The sequence below is a fragment of the Narcine bancroftii genome, chromosome 14 (assembly GCF_036971445.1).
Source record: "Narcine bancroftii isolate sNarBan1 chromosome 14, sNarBan1.hap1, whole genome shotgun sequence".
Taxonomy (NCBI): Eukaryota; Metazoa; Chordata; class Chondrichthyes; order Torpediniformes; family Narcinidae; genus Narcine; species Narcine bancroftii.
The window spans coordinates 46,839,672-46,858,450 of NC_091482.1; the positions used below are offsets into that span (position 1 = coordinate 46,839,672).

Sequence of the window (18,779 nt, forward strand, 5' to 3'; positions counted from 1 at the left end):
TTATGGGATGCAGGTGACGTGACAAATTTTCTCAGGTTTCTGAGGAAGAATGTACTTTCACGGCCACTGCATCGATGTGCATGGAACAGGATGGGTCACCCCGAAGAACCACTATCACTGTTAATTGGACTGGGCTGTGAGTTCCGTCACTTCTCCAGAAGTCCATTACTTGCTCTCGCTGACATTGGGGAAGAAGTCCATAGAGACAGTGGTTTGGTGCCAGGGCATTATCTGTGCACGTGATGAGGTCACTAATATTCATCTCCACGTGATCAACAAATATTGATGCTGTCAGGCACAATCTACCATCTTCATTATTCAACCGCAGCAACTCAGCGTGGATACATGAATCCAGGATGCAACTGGGAGTCATTGTGACACACAACGTGGAACAGGCCTTTCGGCCTAGCTCATCCCTGCTTCCAGTGGGCATTCTGGGCTTGACCCATTTGGCTGCATTAGTTTATATCCTTCAAAACCCTTCCTACCACACATCTAGTCAAATCCTTGAACGTCGTGACTTTTACCAACTTCTACAGCCCCCTCCCCCACCCCTCCAAATAGCTGTTCCTGAAACAGTTGAAATGTTACCCCTCAAATCCCTCTCAAATTTCTCCTCTCTAACTTTAAACCCATCCCCTCAAGTTTGAGGATTAAAAAACTGGGAAGCAGATTGCCAGCATTCACCTCATCTATGCTTCTCATGACTTCATAAATTTCTTAATGCTTCCTCTGAACTTGGGAATAAATATTAATTTTTAACAAAATAGCAGGGTACAAGGCCTTTCCAGACCATGAAACCCATGCTGCCCACTTAACCCACCCACCGTGTATGTTTTGGAGGGTGGGAGGAAACCGGAGCACCTGGAGGAAACTCACGCAGGCTACGGGGAGAACGCTCAAATATCTTAGAGTCTCCCTCGAGCCCTCCAGTCCCTGCAACCTCCTGGTAAATCTCTTCTGCACCCCTTCCAACTTATTGATATTACTTACAAATCCACCTTGTGTTCCAAGTGTGGTCTCACCCATGCCCTCGTACAGTTGAGATCCCAAATTTTTCTAATGATAAACGAGTTTATTATCGTGTACATTTGGCGTGGGCAATCATGACTCGGTCCCTCCGAGCTGTAGTTCTTGTACATTGCTGTCATTTGCTGCAGCCTCAGTTTTGAACATGGTGCCCCACCCGATGTGCGCCAAACACTCCGTTCACCACTGTCTTACCTGAGGGGTCACGCTCACGGCACTATGAACCCCTGCCCCTGAGTCTCTCTCGTGGAAGTCCTATCCTTGCCTGACTTACTAAAGTGCAACACCTAATCATCAATTGTGGTGCCAAGTCCAAATTTCCATGAGAACATAAAGATTCTTGAATCTAGTTTAGAGTCCCATAAAAGGAAACATACTTTGAGCTTATACAGGATCAGACTCCTACAAATCTTATCCATTTCAATAAAATCTGAGAGGAATCCTAAACTGTCCGCTATATTGGATATAACCTACATTGGATATATTACAGACATATACAAATTATGGTACAAGAGACTGAGTTGCTGATAGTCTGTTATATTTGCATCATACATAGAAACATAGAAAAATAGGATAGGCCATTTGGCCCTTCAAGCCTACTCTTAAATATTGACAAGGAACCGGCTGTAGAGCTCGTCGAAAGAACCAAAGACTTGTTGATTCAAACCAAGGCTTTTATTAGCAAAAGACAGGAGCTCTTCACAGGTGGCCGACCAGTCCGGAATGATCCGACCTGGCTAGGGACACAACCCTTTAAGGCCCAAACAGTAGGCATGGCTTAGCTCTCAGCCAATCGCTGTAAGCACAGTCTAGATACAGTAACTATATACACTATGTACATTGGTGATAGATCTGTACTATCACATTCACCCCTTCTTGGAGAACTGACCCTGGGACAAAAAAAACAAAAACGAGGGAGAGAATGAAAGGAAGGGGTAGGTCAAGGACTGTAGCAGTCAGGGGGTCTGACAGGATCAACAAGTCTTTGGTTCTTTCGACGAGCTCTACAATTTTATTAGCAAAAGACAGGAGCTCTTCACAGGTGGCCGACCAGTCCGGAATGATCCGACCTGGCTAGGGACACGACCCTTTAAGGCCCAGACAGTAGGCGTGGCTTAGCTCTCAGCCAATCGCTGTAAGCACAGTCTAGATACTGTAACTATATACACTATATACATTGGTGATAGATCTGTACTATCACATTCACCCCTTCTTGGAGAACTGACCCTGGGACAAAAAAAACAAAAACGAGGGAGAGAATGAAAGGAAGGGGTAGGTCAAGGACTGTAGCGGTCAGGGGGTCTGACAGGATCAACAAGTCTTTGGTTCTTTCGACGAGCTCTACAATTTTATTAGCAAAAGACAGGAGCTCTTCACAGGTGGCCGACCAGTCCGGAATGATCCGACCTGGCTAGGGACACGACCCTTTAAGGCCCAGACAGTAGGCGTGGCTTAGCTCTCAGCCAATCGCTGTAAGCACAGTCTAGATACTGTAACTATATACACTATATACATTGGTGATAGATCTGTACTATCACATTCACCCCTTCTTGGAGAACTGACCCTGGGACAAAAAAAACAAAAACGAGGGAGAGAATGAAAGGAAGGGGTAGGTCAAGGACTGTAGCGGTCAGGGGGTCTGACAGGATCAACAAGTCTTTGGTTCTTTCGACGAGCTCTACAATTTTATTAGCAAAAGACAGGAGCTCTTCACAGGTGGCCGACCAGTCCGGAATGATCCGACCTGGCTAGGGACACGACCCTTTAAGGCCCAGACAGTAGGCGTGGCTTAGCTCTCAGCCAATCGCTGTAAGCACAGTCTAGATACTGTAACTATATACACTATATACATTGGTGATAGATCTGTACTATCACATTCACCCCTTCTTGGAGAACTGACCCTGGGACAAAAAAAACAAAAACGAGGGAGAGAATGAAAGGAAGGGGTAGGTCAAGGACTGTAGCGGTCAGGGGGTCTGACAGGACCAACAAGTCTTTGGTTCTTTCGACGAGCTCTACAATTTTATTAGCAAAAGACAGGAGCTCTTCACAGGTGGCCGACCAGTCCGGAATGATCCGACCTGGCTAGGGACACAACCCTTTAAGGCCCAGACAGTAGGCGTGGCTAAGCTCTCAGCCAATCGCTGTAAGCACAGTCATTACATACTCTAGATACTGTAACTGTATACATTGGTGATAGGTCTGTACTATCACAACAGCCTCAACTACTTCCTGTGGCAAAGAATTCCACAGATCCACCACCCTCTGAGAGGAGAAATATTTCCTCATCTGAGTCCTAAAAAACTTCCCCCTTATCCTTAAACTGTGATCCCTGGTTCTAGTTTTCCCCAGCATTGGGAAACAACCTACCTGCGTCTAGTCTGTCTGATCCCTTAAGAATTTTATGTTTCTATAAGATTCCCCCCCTCAATCTTCTAAATTCCAAAGAATACAAGCCTAGTCTATCCAACCTTTCTTCATATGGAAATCCTTCCATCCCTGGTATCATTCTAGTGAATCTTCTCTGCACCCCCTCCATGGTGAGGATGTCCTTCCTCAGATAAGGAGACCAAAACTGCACGCAGTACTCCAGGTGTGGTCTCACCAAGGCCCTGTACAGCTGCAGCAGGATCTCCCTACTCCTGGACTCAAATCCTCTCACTATGAAAGCCAACGTACCATTCGCCCTCCTCACCGCCTGCTGCACCTGCAGGCCCACTTTCAACGACTGATGCACAGCAACACCCAAGTCTCGCTGCATCTCCCCTTTTCCTAAACAGATACCATTTAGATAATAATCCCCTTTCCAGTTCTTACCTCCAAAGTGGATAACCTCGCATTTATCCACATTATATTGCATCTGTCACGTCTTGGCCCACTCGCCTAACTTGTCCAAATCACTCTGCAGACTCCTAGTGTCCTCAACACAGCCAATCCCGCTACCCAACTTCATGTCGTCTGCAAATTTTGAGATATTGCTATCTATTCCCACAAATGACGCTGTGAAATTTGCAATGAAATATAGGAAATCGTTGTACATCATTTTATATATGCAATCAATCAGTTCTGATACTTACAACTTTGTTCTCTATCAGATCACAGACTATTTTATTGTTGAAATAGTCAATTGGTGTCCACTTAATTCCCTCTTGAACATATTCTTCCTAAAGGATGAAAATGCACGATAACAAATTAGCTACTGAACACGGCTTAATAAGGAAGATTTCCTGACAAGAAGGCAGGTAAACCCAGGTGCAAGAGGATCTGGGAGAGGGTGAGGATGGAAGGGGTGGATTTATGAGGAGAGAGAAATGGGATGGTGAGGTGGGGTGCTTCAAAGATTGGAAAGGAGTGAGGAGAGATGTCAGCTCTCAAGAGATGTGAAGGAGAAAGGTGGTAATCTGCATTGGTGAGGGGAGTGGGAGATGGGAATGAAGTTCCATGCCATGGAGCCAGGAACGTTAATAGGAGACTTTTCCACCACCTTCGGAATCAAGGTTTGATCTTGCCTGTCCTTATCTGCCCTGTGCCCCAAAGTCAGTTCCATTTAGATTGGGGATGAGGCAGGGATGGTCAAGGGGTCGAGTTGCAGATGCAAGTTCATGCTGATTTTTCTTGCGTAGAAACCCGGCACCAGCCATCTTGGGACAGGGAGAGGAATTAATTTAAAAGCAATGGAAAATTATCGAGAGTCTTTCAAGCTGCAAATAATTGATGTGGAGCTAATTAAGTTTTCTGAAGAGCAAGAGGCTCCTGCCAGCGAGTTAAGGGCTGTAACACAAACCCCTGGTTCAGCTGATGCTCATAAATAAATCAAACTTCACACTTCTAGCCTCAGATTTCAATCAAATTTCAACAATATGGCAAGCAATACAAAAATGCATATTAAAATAAACATTAATAGGATTAGGTGTTTCTTTTGTGTAACAATACAGCTTGCCAATTAAGCATCTTCAAACTTATTTTTGCAATTATAAAAATGAAATGTTATTGTTCATCCTTATTACATAGAAGCAGATGCTGTAATTATTTAATTCAAAATTAAAGGCTAATCCAAGGGAATGGGCTGGGTAGGTATGTTGGACGTACCTGCTCTGCTTTCAACGTGAGCTCAATAAATATCTGCTGGAGCTTTTCATTCACAAAGTTGATGCAAAACTGCTCAAAGCCGTTTTTCTATAGTTACAGAGATAAAACGTGGTGAAAGCAGAGACAGCGGCTACACAGAACAAGAGCTTTGAATTTGATATTGATGGGAAAAACAGCCCACTTGCTATCTTGGAAACAGGCTCTTTGGCCCAACTAGTCTCCACCGACCATCTAAACTGGTCCCAAATCAGGTCGAAACCAGTGGTTTTTAAACTTTTTCTTTCCACTCACATGCCACCTTAAGTAATCTCTTACTAACCACAGAGTACCCATGGTATCCTATCATTTTCTATCCATATACTCTTCCAAAATGCCTTTTAAATATCGTAGCTCTGAAACTTTGAACAATTTAAGATCAGAGTTTTTAAAAAAAAAGCAAGGATAATGGAATATCAGAAAAATAATTTTCATTTTGCAGTCATTAATTTGTTTACAGGACGTGGATGTCGCTGGCAAGGCCAGCACTTGTTGCCAAGGCCAGCACATGTTGCCAACTTTTAACTGGCCGTGGGAATGAGCTAGTAGTAAGACCCAAAAGTCTGCAGACACCATAGTTGAAGTAAAAACACAATACTGGAGAAACTCAGCAGGTCAAACAGTGTCCTTTATGTACCAAAGATAAAGATTCATAACCGATGTTTCTGGCTTGAGCCCTTCATCAAGGTACAGACATATTGTGTGTGGGGAGGCGCCCAGTTCAATGAAGGGCTCAAGGCCGAAACGGTTGGTTATGTACACAAAGCCTTGGTTACCCTTTACTTCCTACGGATGGTGCATGACTTGCTGAGTTTCTCCAGCAGGTTTGTGTAGGGCGCCTTGTATGTTTAGGAGTAAAACGTGAATGTCTGCAGACACGGTGATTGAAGTAAAAACACAGAAATGCTGGAGAAACTCAGCAGGTCAAAGAGTCTCCTTTATATAGTAAATATACAGAACTAATGTTTCAGGATTGAGCCTTTCATCAAGGTCTGATGATAATGTAAACAGGAGCCTAAATAAAATGGTGGGGAGGGGCAGGAGGTAATAGATGGAGAAGGGATGGGGGTAAGAGCACCTCCACCATAAAATGGTGGGGAGATGGCTCCGTGAATGGAGAGGAAGAGTGGGGGGGGGGTGGAGAGCTGGAGGAAAGGAGACAGAGGGACGGGGAAGAGAGGGAGATCGGGGAGTGGGCCAGACGGTAATGAGCTACCCTTCTTGAATTCCTGTCTGATTTTTGGTTGGGGGGGGGGGGGGGTGTTGCAAACCTACGGTTCAGTCGCACATTGCAGCCGCAGGTTACCTACCCTTGGAGGAGGGAAGGAAATGTTTAAGGAGGCGGCTGGACGTCACTCAGGTTGCTTTGCCCTGGATCTATTTGAGGGTTACTGGACCTGCGCTTACCCAGCCAACTGCACTCCTGAGTTGTGTCTCACTGAAATAACTTGAGGCCAAGCTCTGACCTACGTTTTTAGCCACAGCACTAGTGTCGCCGGACCGGTTATTTCTTGACTAATCCTAGGTACATTGACTTTAGTGGACTTTGTTGGAGCCAGTTACTGCCTTTCAACATTTGTTACTATTAATAAATCTAATAGTCTTCAAGAACGACCACGATTAGCACAGCACTGTTACAGTGCCAGCGACTCGCGTTTGAATCTTGTGCTGTAAGGAGATTGTATGTTCTCCCCATATCTGGGGTCTCCGGTTTCCTCCCACCCTTCAAAACATAACGGTGCTATTGGGTGGCATGGGCTTGCAGGCCAGAGGGCCTGTTAATGTTCTGTATATCTAATTTTTTTTTAAATTTACAAAAACCAAATGATGTAATTACTTCACACAACCAAACCTAAAACTGCATTAAATCACTCTTAGTTGGGTCTAAAACAGTGGTTTACAACCTTTTTCTTTCCACTCACGTACTACTTAGTAATCCCTGTGCCATCGGTGCGCAGGGATTCCTTAAGGTGGGATGTGAATGGGAATGGAAGGTTGAGAATCACTCCTCTAGACCCAATTGTTTCTGAAATATTTTGCTTGAGAAAAATTGTCATTGGGCCTTTTCCTTTGGAGTTCAATTAGGGACAATTAAAACAGTGGGTTTCAAACTTTTTATTTCCAGCCACATACCACATTAAGCAATTCCTTACTAATCACAGAGCAACTATGGTATAGGGAATACTTAAAGTGGGATGTGAGTGGAAAGAAAAAGGTAGAGAACCTCTGGTCTAAAATTATTTGGTGTGGGCCCTTTTTTTTTTTAAGGATTGTGTTTGACATTTAAATGGTTTTGAACAGAACATGAAAATGCAACAAAGAAGCAACTTGGAGTTTGCAAAGTAAAGTCATACCTGGAAGATCTCAAAGCCATAGATGTCGAGAACACCGATATTATACTCCTCATGGTCCTTCTCCATTGCCTTGTTAATGGACTAGACAGGGGAATGAAGCAACACCTCTGTAAATGGCCAATGGAAAGCTCTACTGCCCCATCTACACAGCTGCTATGTAATATCTCAACACTTAGAAGGCAAAAGAATATCAAAATGGCCAATAGAAAATACAGATTATAAGAGCTTTTAAAGACGTAATTAAAATGTGAATTATTAAGTATTATCCTTCAGCCATTCTTCTCAAAGATGAAATTTTTTTTATGAATGATGAATGTAGATTCATCATAATTAAATCTTGTTTAGAAAAGAGGTTGCAGAATACATCAGCGGATGAATTGTAGTTAGAGTCAAACATGTACAATCGACGTCAATAACATCGTTTCCTTCCTCCCTCATTTACTCTGCTCATTGTGGCCGAGTTCAACAAGAAACAGAAATGAAATGTGCCCAAACCACACTGGACTTCACTGCAGAATCAGGCCATTCAGCCCATCACATCTGTTCCTACACTTCAAGTTATGGACTGCTGGAGACTGGCTCAGGACTGGCTGAAGGGGTAGCAGGTATTGGAACCAGGGTGCAAGAGGGTGCGGAGGGCGCTGAGAGCTTCCTGACCGTGTCGGAGGTTTGGATCTGGAGCTCGGGTTGCCAAAGGTTTGGGGTGGACTCTGTGGCTGCAGTGTACTGAAGGCAAATCCATGGAAACTCGGTGTCCATTCTGGGGGTGAGGGGTCCTCTCTTTTGCATCTCACTGTAAGAGGTGCTTCAGGCAATTTCTGCCGAGGGCAAATCTGTTTATGAAAGCAGATTCCGTGTAATATTGCACTGTCTTTATAACGTGACAATAATTTGAATCTTGATGCATTTTTCCTCTCAACCTCATTCTCCTGCCTTCTCCCCACCCTGACTAATCAAGAACCTATCAACTTCCGCTTTAAATCTACCCAATGTCATGGCCTCCACAGCTGTCTGTGGCAATGAATCTCATCTCCGTTCTATCACTGCATGCATTGCAGCTTATGTGCGGAGTTCCAACCCACCGGTCAATTAATAGGAATCTCTAGTTACTCCCTCACTTATTACAGTGTGAAAGGAGACTATTCAGCCACCTGGGCTATGTCAATTTCCAGTAGAGAAACTCCCTTAGTCCCATTCTCTTGCTTTGTGACATTCTCTCCCACAGACCCAATTCCCCCTTTTAAATGTGTTGTCAGGTACCCACACTTGGGATCAGTTAGTGTAACCAATTGATCCGTCTATTTGGGATGTGAGAAAAAACCATAACACCCCCTCACCCCGGTCACAGAGAGAACAAACCTATAGTACATGGGGTCTGAGTTGGAGGAGGAACATTCCAGAACAAAACTGGGGTTGGAAACCTGTTAAGGTTGATAGGTTCTTGATTCGTCAGCGTGTCAGACCCAAAGTAGCATCCTGATATTTATTGGTAAACGGGAAAGTCTTATTGGAGTGGAAATCACATAGAGGCAGGAGAAACTCGGCAGGTCACCCAGCGCCTCGAGGAAGTAAAGGGTAACCAACGCTTCGGGCCCTAAAAACATTGGTCACCTCTTTACTTCCTATACACATTGCTGAGTTTCTCCTGTTGCAGAGTTCCACACTGAGATTCGTGGCAGGCTTTCAAAAGAAGAAAATGCACAGGCATTGAAACTGGCACGGACACACATGGTTGGCAGCTTCACCGTGAGGAGATGAAATTAATGAGCAGCGAGCAACAGGTCCATGTTGAATGGTTCCACTGGTAAGTGATTAAAATGCAAAGGTCCTCCATTTGTAAGAGATCCCCCCCCCCCCTCACCTCGAGGGTCAGGAAGTCTCACACAAACCAGAATTAAAATGCTTAAGTTTATTCTTGAGCAGACAAGTTCTGCTCATTTTAAAGCAATATTTTATGTATGTTTTGACCAACAGTAATGCTCCCAAACTACTGGACAATTGGTCGACTACAAAGCATATTGCAGGTACCCTGTGGGGCCATTTGTTGTGTTGCAGGCTTTATTCGACTCCGTGTCAACGAAGAACCTGCTGCGTGGAGCGACTGAATGAAAGGAGTACGGTTTCCAATCATCCACTCTGTTTTGTGACAGCAACAATGGAGCTGCATGTGGATAAAGAACATCTGCAATTACTGGCAGGTGGGAACAAAAGTATAATTGGTTCATGGAAATCAAGAGCAGCTGAGGTGGGGGGGGGGGGTCGGGGGTCGAGTTGGTGGTTGGGGGAGGACACTTTGTTTTCACCAGGGGAACCCACCAAAGGAACTGCTCACACTAACTATCAGAGAGTCACATAAGCACAAAACAATATTTATTTATTTATATAGATTAAAACACTTGTCCTGCATATGCATTGTCTGTCTGTATGTGTGTTACATCTGGGTGTGCGTTTGCACCGAGGACCAGAGAACGCCGTTTCATTGGGTTTACAGTACTTGTACGATCCGATTGCAATAAACTTGGCTTGACGCTTGTCTGAAGTTCTTCTCTGGGGGGGGGGGGGGGGGGGGGGCGGTGATTACAAACCAACTACACTCACTTCTGTTAGAGCCCTTTTGAAAAGACACTGTGTCATGTTGTCAAAAAAGAAAAGTTGGCAGAGGCCGTTGACTCTGGAGAAACTATGCACTGTCCTTTATGGAATCTGTGGAATTCGCTGCCCATTGAAGCAGTGGAAGTGACCACACTAAAAAGACAAGGTTGGATAAATTTTTACATTGTAGGGGAATTAAGGGCTATGGGGAAAAGGCAGTGAGAACGGAGCGTGCACTGGGTGGTGAGGGTCTTTGATGATGGCTGCTGATCTCCGACGGCAGCGTTCCCTACAGTTGTTCTCAATGGCGGGGGGAAGTTTTTGCCTGTGATGTCCTGGACTGTCTAATGCACCAAAGTTCATATCCTATCATCAGGTCAGCCATGATCTTATTGAACGATGGAGTAGGCTTGATGGGCCGGATTCCTGCTCCTATTTCTTTAAGGCCAAGATAAATAACCAATGTTTCAGGCCTCAGGCCTTCATCAAGGTAATTTGCTATTACGTTTGCTGGTTAATGGTGAATCACCGCTTTGATTGACCACTGCCCCCCCAACCTCTAACTCCAGTCTCTCTTACTGTTGAACAATTCCATTCATTTGCTTGGTTCTCCTAGGTCAATGCATCAGATCTCGCCGACAACACTTACGTCGACCAAGTAGTCAAAGATACGGGAATGAAGGGCTTTGGAAAGTGCGTCCCTGGTGTAGCAGGCTTGCTCCACATTTAACGTCACGTTGATGGTTTCAGACTTTCCTCCCCACTTGCCGTCCATTTTCCTGCTGGTCAGTTTTTCCTTCAGCCTCTCCTGGTTGATGCCAAGTAAGAATGCAGGGAAAGCCAAGACTGTCAAATGAAACAAAGAGTTATTCACTCTCCCAGCAAGGGAGCTTTACTCAGCTAATGCTCAAGCGAGGCTTGATTTGAGGAGAATTCACTCTTTGGCACATTAGATTTCAGATTTTATTTCAGAGTACATATATGACATCATGTACAATCCTGACAATCTTTTTCTTGCAGGCGTGGCAGAATTACCACTTATTGGTAGTGCGAAAATAAACTGCACAAAATGAGCACACATAAAACAAATAAAGAAATGTAAACAAACCGACTGTGCCATAGAGAGAGGAAAAAATAAAGTGCAAAAGTAAGATTCCTTAACTGAGTCCTTGATTGTTATTAAGGAGTCTGATGGTGGAGGGGCAGCAACTGTTCCTGAACCTGGTGGTGCAGGCCTTGTGGCACCAACGCCTCTTTCTTGATGGCAGCAGCGAGAGCAGAGTGTGTGCTGACCGGGGTTGGATGTTTGCTGCTGCTCTCCGGACATGTTCTTGTGGGAGGGGGAGGGTTTTTCTTGTGATGTCCTGGACTGTGTAGTGCACGAAAGTTCAGCATGCGCGAGATAAAAATGCATTTTTACAAGTTTGTGCAGAAGTTTCATGCTGATTTGTTCCACGGCCACAATTGTGGAGAATGTTACGAGACTGACAACTTTACACCGAAATGGAGGCTTGATTTAAAAATGACGTTGTTTGCCCTACTTCTCTCAAGGCTTTTTTTTTGGGAAGGTTCTGCCAATTTCTGTCCTCAGGGATTTAAAATATAAATGACAATCCTTCAGGATTCCTAACTCTCGCATGCAACTTGATGTAAGCATTAGGAATTCCTCTGCCGTTACATCATGTTCGCTGTCCAAACCACGTAACTCCATTACGATAAAGGGAGCAATTTACAATATGCTCATTAAATGGATTACAGGAGTTGAATTTGGATTGGCACCAATTAAAAATTAAAAACATCCTGGAGTTCTGCTTTAAAGAAAGCATTTTTTTTATGGATAGGAAGAGAACGAATTTTGATTTAAGGGGCATTTATCATCACTCTATGAAACAGACTGAATTGTTTTTGAAATTGTTACTTCTGTAATGCAAGAACCACGTGGCCAAGCTCCTACAAACTACGTAAAAAAAACCATGCTGGAGAAATTCAGCAGGTCAAACAGCGTGAGTGAAGCACAAAAGTCTGCAGGCGCAGTGATTACAGTAAAAAAACACACCAAAATGCTGGAGGAACTCAGCCGGTCTTTTCAGCGCCCATATTGCCGACGTTTCAGGCCTGAGCCCTTCTTCAAGGAATAAGCCAGAAGCAGGAATTTTCAGAAAGACTCAGAATCCAGTGCAGGCTGGAGGGGGTGGGGGGGGAAGGAGTCCAGACCAACAAAAGATGTTAATCAGATATGATAAGGGAGGAGGTAAGTCTTTTATTATGTCCATGCAAAAGGAGATGGGAGAGACAAGATAGAGAAGTGGTTGGCGGGGGGGGGGGGGGGGGGGGGGGGTGATTTAACGAAAGCCAGAGAAGTTGATATTAAGTTAAAGGCTGCCCAGATGGAAGGTGAGGTGTTGCTCATCCAATTTGTGGGTGGTCTCAGTCTGGTGGCGCATGAGCCTATGGACAGACATGTCAGCAAGGGAATGGGATGGTCAAACAGTGTACTTCAAATAGCAAAGATTTCAAATTTATTGTCAGAGTACATATATGACATCACATAAAATCCTGCGATCCCTTTTCCTGCATGTGGGGCAGAATTATCCATAATTGGTAGGGCAAAAATAAACTATACGCAGCGTATGCATGTAAACAAATAAACAACTGTAAGGAGATAATGAATGTACACAAACTGACTGTGCAATACAGAAATTAAAAAGAAAATCGATAAAGTGCACAAGTATGAGTCCTTAAATGAGACTCTGATTGAGGAGTCTGATGGTAGATAACGATAAATAACCAATGTTTCGGGCTTGAGCCCTTCATCAAGGTTTGGAAAAATTCTAGTAGGTGTCCGAACGGTTAGGCAATCAGTGATAGTGAGAGCAGTTCCGGGTTAAAGAATGTTCTGAACACTATCCTTTGTGTAGCAGTGTGAGACTCTATTCTGTGCTCGTTCTTCAATGTGACGACAAGCCGCTTCACCGCAGCTCACAAACAAAGGTGATGATATGTCAATGGAGTCATTATTACTTTCACCGTCTGCTGATTTAATGCGGCAGATTCATGGCCAAATCTGCTTGATCTTAAACCCCACCTCCTGCAATTAATGAAATGGAGATTTAGCAGGTTCTGCAATGGATGTGCAGTCAGCCTGAGTGAGTTGCCATCAGTTCGGGGGGAGGGGAGGGGGCTTCTCTTAGCGATCCTGAGCCAGGATTTGCCTTAGCCCACCAGTTGTACAGGAAGGAAGCAGGAGCATCATGCACGAAGGGCACTGAGCATCTATGGGCCTCAGGATGTCTTGAAGTAACAAAACACAATGGACACCCGTTCTCACTGAGGGCACCAAACTTCACGTAGGACCATCCAAAGATATTAGGTCTGCTATGCCCAATATTCATTCACAAAATGAGGTGGCTCGGTTAGCGTAGGGGGAGGCATGGATAGTGTAGCAGTCAGCGTGAGGCTATTTCAGTGCCAGCGATCGGGACCGGGGTTCAAATCTGGCACCACCTGTAAGGAGTTTGTACGCACTCCCCACGTATGCGCAAGCTTCCTCCGGGTGCTCCTGAGCTTCCTCCCACCCTTCAAAATGAGCAGGGGTTGTAGGTTAATGAGGTGGCACGGGTCGTGGGCCAGAAGGGCCTGTTACTATGCTCTCTGATTAAAATAAAAAAGATATGGCTATCGCTGGTAAAGCACATTTGTAAATGGGCCAATGCAGAGGGCAGTTCCATTTCAATCATCTTCCTCTCGATCTAGAGCATAGAATATTACAGTGCAATACAGGCCCTTCAGCCCACAATGCTGTGCCATCCCACTCCACAACAATCTATCTTTTCCCTCCATCACACCCATAACCCTCTATTTTTCTTACATCCACATGCCAGTCCAAGTCTTCAGAGTGTCCCCTATTGTACCAGCATCCCCCGGCAAGGCACTCCAGGCACCCACCACCTCTAAGTCAAAAGGCCTACCTCTGACATCTTTCCTCCACTCAGCTTAAGACAGATTTAATTTAAAAAAAATAATTTTGGAGATGCAGGCCCATGCTGCTCAAATACACACAACTACAAACCCCTGAATGTTTCGGTGAGTAGGAGGAAACCAAAGCGGAGGGGACCAATGTCACCATGGGGAGAATGTACAAACTCCTGCAGACAGGACCAGATTCGAACCCAGGTGGTTGGTGCTGGAATACCATCATGCTGGCCATTACACTAATTGGGGTCAGCCCCGTCGTCTGGTATTTCTATTGGTGCTGCAGGAAGAAGGCGCCGGCTGTCCATCCTGTCTAAGCCCCTCAGTCTTCTTTTTGTCTTTCCGAGCTCAGTTAACCTTGCTTCATATCTCGAGTTACATTTAGGCCAGGTTGCTGAAGAATATTAGTGAACTAAATTCCATGAGCTCCCTGGTTATCCACAACTTTGCTTGTTTTTCCATGCGATTCAATTAATTAAATTTATGTTTCCCAACAGGAATATGAACACTTGCTTCTCTCCAGGCTCCCAAAACATAACCACATCCGAATTCTATTCCTTTTAATCCCTGGCAACCATTCAGAGAGTAGCAAGAATTACAATTACAGACCCGAACGAGAGCTTCTGGGAATCAGTCGGGACCCGTGCTTGGAAATTCAAATGGAAAATCTTTTCAGATTTTCACCTTTTGGGACCAAAACATTCTCGACACGGATGGAGTGAACAACCCTGGTTTAAATTAAAATGAAGTTGGCGGATTTTGCCAGTTGTGGCAGGTACAAATGTTGCAGAACACAAGCCAGACTGCTGCGGAAAGCTGTTAAATCCGAGGGAGTAAACCTATTACAGGGAAAGCTGTAAATCTGTCCAGATGGTGCAGAGCACAGCCTTGCACAGGAACACGATGAAATGGCACACAAGAGAACGGAAGAATGAAACAAAATATTTCCTCGGGAAAGAGGAATACTCATTCCAGAAATCGAACAGTGGCTGCCTGGAATGCTGTTTATTGCTGTGGGTACTTCACAATGAAACAGGATGTGAAAAGTGAGATGCGCAGATGCTTGAATTCTGAATTTAAATCAGGCAATGTTGGGGATATTCAACAGGAAAATCAGTGCACCTGGAGAAAGGATCGGACGATTGCAAAATGACATGCAAAGGTCAATGCCCATTGTCCTGGAATATTAGAATTAAGTCTGCAGATTCTGGGGTCGAGTGCAGAACACAAATTCAGCAGCTCGTGCTGCGTCCACAGGAAAGTTTCGGGCCTGGGCTCTTCGTCGAGATAGGAGTAAAAAGATGAGGGAGGGATTTGGAAGGGGAGGAGAGGAGGATGGAAGGGGCAGGGGGAGGAGCAGAGGCGGGCAGGTAAGAGGATGGAGGTGGATATCGAAGAGAAAAAATGCTGAAGTGACAGGGGAGAGGGTAGTTCTCTGGGAGAGAAGGGAAGGGAGCGGAGAGCTAGAGGAGAGAGGGACAGGGAAAAACACTTAGGAGAGGAGTTTAAAAGAAATTGGACAAGTCGATGTTATTGCTGTCTTGTTGGAGAGTGCCTAAATGGAAGATTAGGTGTTGTTCCTTCAATTTGCAGTTAGACTCGGTTGCTCAGTGCATGAGGACACGTCGGTGTGGGAATGGTACGTGGAATTAAAACGGTTGACCACGGGGAGATCTTTGCTATTGAGCAAAGATGCTCAACGAAATGATTTTCCAGTCTATATCCAGTCTCAATGATGTAGAGGAAGCTCCACCGAGAGAGCACCGGATGTAGCAAATGAAAAATGTGTTTACTTTTAAATGGAAAACAGTCTCTCCACATCTGCCAGAGAGGATCCACTTCAAAATGAGAGAAATGTTCCTCTACAGCACTTGGAAAGTAACAGATGAAGTGGATCATCCCTTTGGACCGTGACTGGAATGCTTATCTCACCTTGCAAATAAAACATCTGTTTGGAAAGGGAAAACAAACTGACACGGCAGCAGATAAAACCAACGAACTCCTTTTAAATCCATGTTTGTGGAGTTCCCTTTAAAATGAATTGTGTTGAATTCTTTATTATTGTCACCTGTACTGAGAAACAGTGAGAAACTGTGTCTTGCATGCTACCCAGGCAACCTTAAGTGCAATATGAGGTGGTGCAATCTAAAACAAAAGTGCTACAGAGTATTGTGTAATGCCTAGTCTGCACTGAGGTTGTTTTGTAGGTCAAGTGATTATCTTTGCATCATTTGTTCAAGAGTCTGATAACAACTGGAAAAGAAGATGTCCTGATGGCATGAGTTTTCAAACTCATGTATCATCAATCTGACAGGAGAGGGGAGTATGCTGTGACCTCTATTTTGGGTGTGCAGATGACTCAATGGAGGGGATGTTGGGCAATGGCCTGAGCTTGCTGCAGTCTTTTGTCATCTTGGGCAGAATAGTTCTTGTAAACGATGCTTCTGGTCAGGAGAGTTGTTAGAAATTCACAGGGCCCCCTCCCCTTTCCTGAACGCTCTTTAAACTCACCAGGGCCCTGAATCCTGCACTCTCTTTTAACTAACCAGGGTTACATATTTTTATTTACAGATATTTATTTTATGGTGTGTGTGTGTGTTCGTCTGGTTGTATACACGATACAAACAATGAAATACTTACATTCTTCGCTGTCTACAGCTGCGTAATTTCCAAGCTCTTTAAAACTGATATTTCCCAAGTGTAGGACACCAGCTACTATCTGTAGAACCATGGTTTGCTCCTCAGTGAAGATACCAATCACATTCATGGCATGCTGTAATTAATCAGAATTAATTAATGTTCATACTCGCTAAACAAAAGTGCACACTTCTAATTTACTATCGCCTCTCAAGGCAGTTAATGCTCACTTGTTGATTTATAATCTCTGACGATTTTGTCTTTTTTTAAAAAAAAACAGCATTCAGAGGAATATCCTCAAATTAAATCGATTGATTTTGAGAAATATGACTTGAATATCGACGAATTGGTGCATGGAGGATCTTGGGTTCTTGCCGGTTGCCTGCGTCACTGCACTTCCTGCTCAGCTGATCCGTCAGATAAAAAGCTTTTGGGAATGATTGTGGCCATATGATAAAGGCCGCTCGATGGGAAGATGGTAACTGTCCAGTCTGCTAAACACTGCAAGGCTCAACCTGGGGGCGCAGAAATATATCCAGGGGGAGCACTCTCCATGTGAAGCAAAAACACAGCTCATGAGAGTGACAGAAATAACAATAACCTCTCACCAGAGTTTCTTGAAAATCCTTCTGATCGTTGATATCTTCTACTTTGTAGGAGTCCGATTGGTTGAGGTAAAAGTAGTATTCGAGATTAGTGATTCCCAAATTGGCCTTCTGGTCTGCAGATGCGCCCTCAATAAGCTTGAAGAGAGATAACAAAAGGCTTCAGGTGAACAAATGTACAGAAGGGGCCTCTTCCACTGTTGCTATGGTTACACTTCTCGGCTGAAGCTGGAACACTGGTCATGAAACAAGCTTCATTAGAAAGAGACAGGAATTTAATACTTCCTTGTGACATAGTGGACCGTTTAGGCCACGGAGCCCATGCCAGCTCTCAAAATGATCCAATCGATCCCATTCCTCTCAATTATTTCCCTGAAACCACTGGCTTCATCCGAATCTGCAACTGTGTCCCCCGCTCAAGGGGTAACTGACAGAGCAATGACAGAGGTGAAAGAAGAACGTGCAAATAGAGACAGCCCCCGAGGTCAGGAGTGAATTCAGGAGGTGTCTCAGAGCAGCAAAGTTACAAAGCACTGAAGGTCCTGGGAACCGTTCCCAGATTGGGTTTCAGGGATAAAGCTCAGAGTTAAAGATTCAGTTAATTCATTAGTAAATCAGGAGGGGGAGGGGGGAACAGAGGAGGAAGGGGGAAACAGAGAGGAAAGGGGAATGGATACAAAAAGTGAGATGTAACACGCAGTTAACCCATTCTGATCAACTTTAACTGCCATGAACTGATTCTCTCTCCAAGCAAAGGCAATGGAGATGATCTCATACTTGTGCCTGATGCATGTGGCCACTTCTTTCCGGAATGTTGCAGGGAAACGAGGACCATCTTGTCCTGGGTATAACCATTATTGGGTACTCCAAGACCCCTGATTGCCCAGCACAATGCCTAACGGGCCTGTTAGATACCAATACTAAGCTTTAAAATCTCACACACATTAGTCACCTGTCTGTACTCTTCACCTCACTAATCTCACCCTTTGCTGCACTCACTGTCCTGCCCCATGCTGGACTCAACCCCGACAGGACCACACTCACCACCCCATCCTACACTGACCCCGGCCCCCATTTACACCAAGAACCCACCATCCCCTTCAGCGTTGCCACCTATACCCAACGCGTTGATCTGCTGACAACAATTCAGAGAGCCCTGCCCCTCATGTCGATCTCCTCCCTTAACCCAGACCTCCCCTCCAACACTTCCAAACATCAACTGAGACTCCCCACCATCTCCTTCCCTCCCCACCATCTCCTTCCCTCCCCATTTCAACAGTGCCGGAATCCCCTGCTCCCATCGGCAGATAGAATTCAGCATCCCTCCATCCAACACCATCATTCCCGAACCTGACACTTTCTCATTTGAGTTGTTTCAAGCCCCCCAGACCCGGTCTCGGAGGGGTGCAGCTCACAGGACTTGGGTGAAATCATGGAGGACCCCTTCCACCCTGCACACAGCATC

At 44.8% G+C, this 18,779-nt stretch overlaps 1 protein-coding gene across 5 annotated transcripts in view; it reads right to left on the minus strand.

Annotated features, from left to right (window-relative positions):
* The window catches only part of myo1ea (myosin IEa), a 162,862-nt gene that overhangs the window by 56,132 nt on the left and 87,951 nt on the right, over nt 1-18,779 (minus strand). For all 5 annotated transcript variants that reach the window (XR_011348776.1, XM_069911259.1, XM_069911258.1 and 2 more), the window contains 6 exons: nt 17,318-17,452; nt 16,713-16,845; nt 10,750-10,946; nt 7,509-7,589; nt 5,119-5,205; nt 4,107-4,193 (listed from right to left, as the gene is read on the minus strand). Coding sequence is in view for 4 of the 5 variants with exons in the window: in XM_069911259.1 (XP_069767360.1) it covers nt 4,107-4,193; nt 5,119-5,205; nt 7,509-7,589; nt 10,750-10,946; nt 16,713-16,845; nt 17,318-17,452 (720 nt within the window). In the remaining variant the exon portion in view is untranslated. The remainder of the gene's footprint in view (nt 1-4,106; nt 4,194-5,118; nt 5,206-7,508; nt 7,590-10,749; nt 10,947-16,712; nt 16,846-17,317; nt 17,453-18,779) is intronic.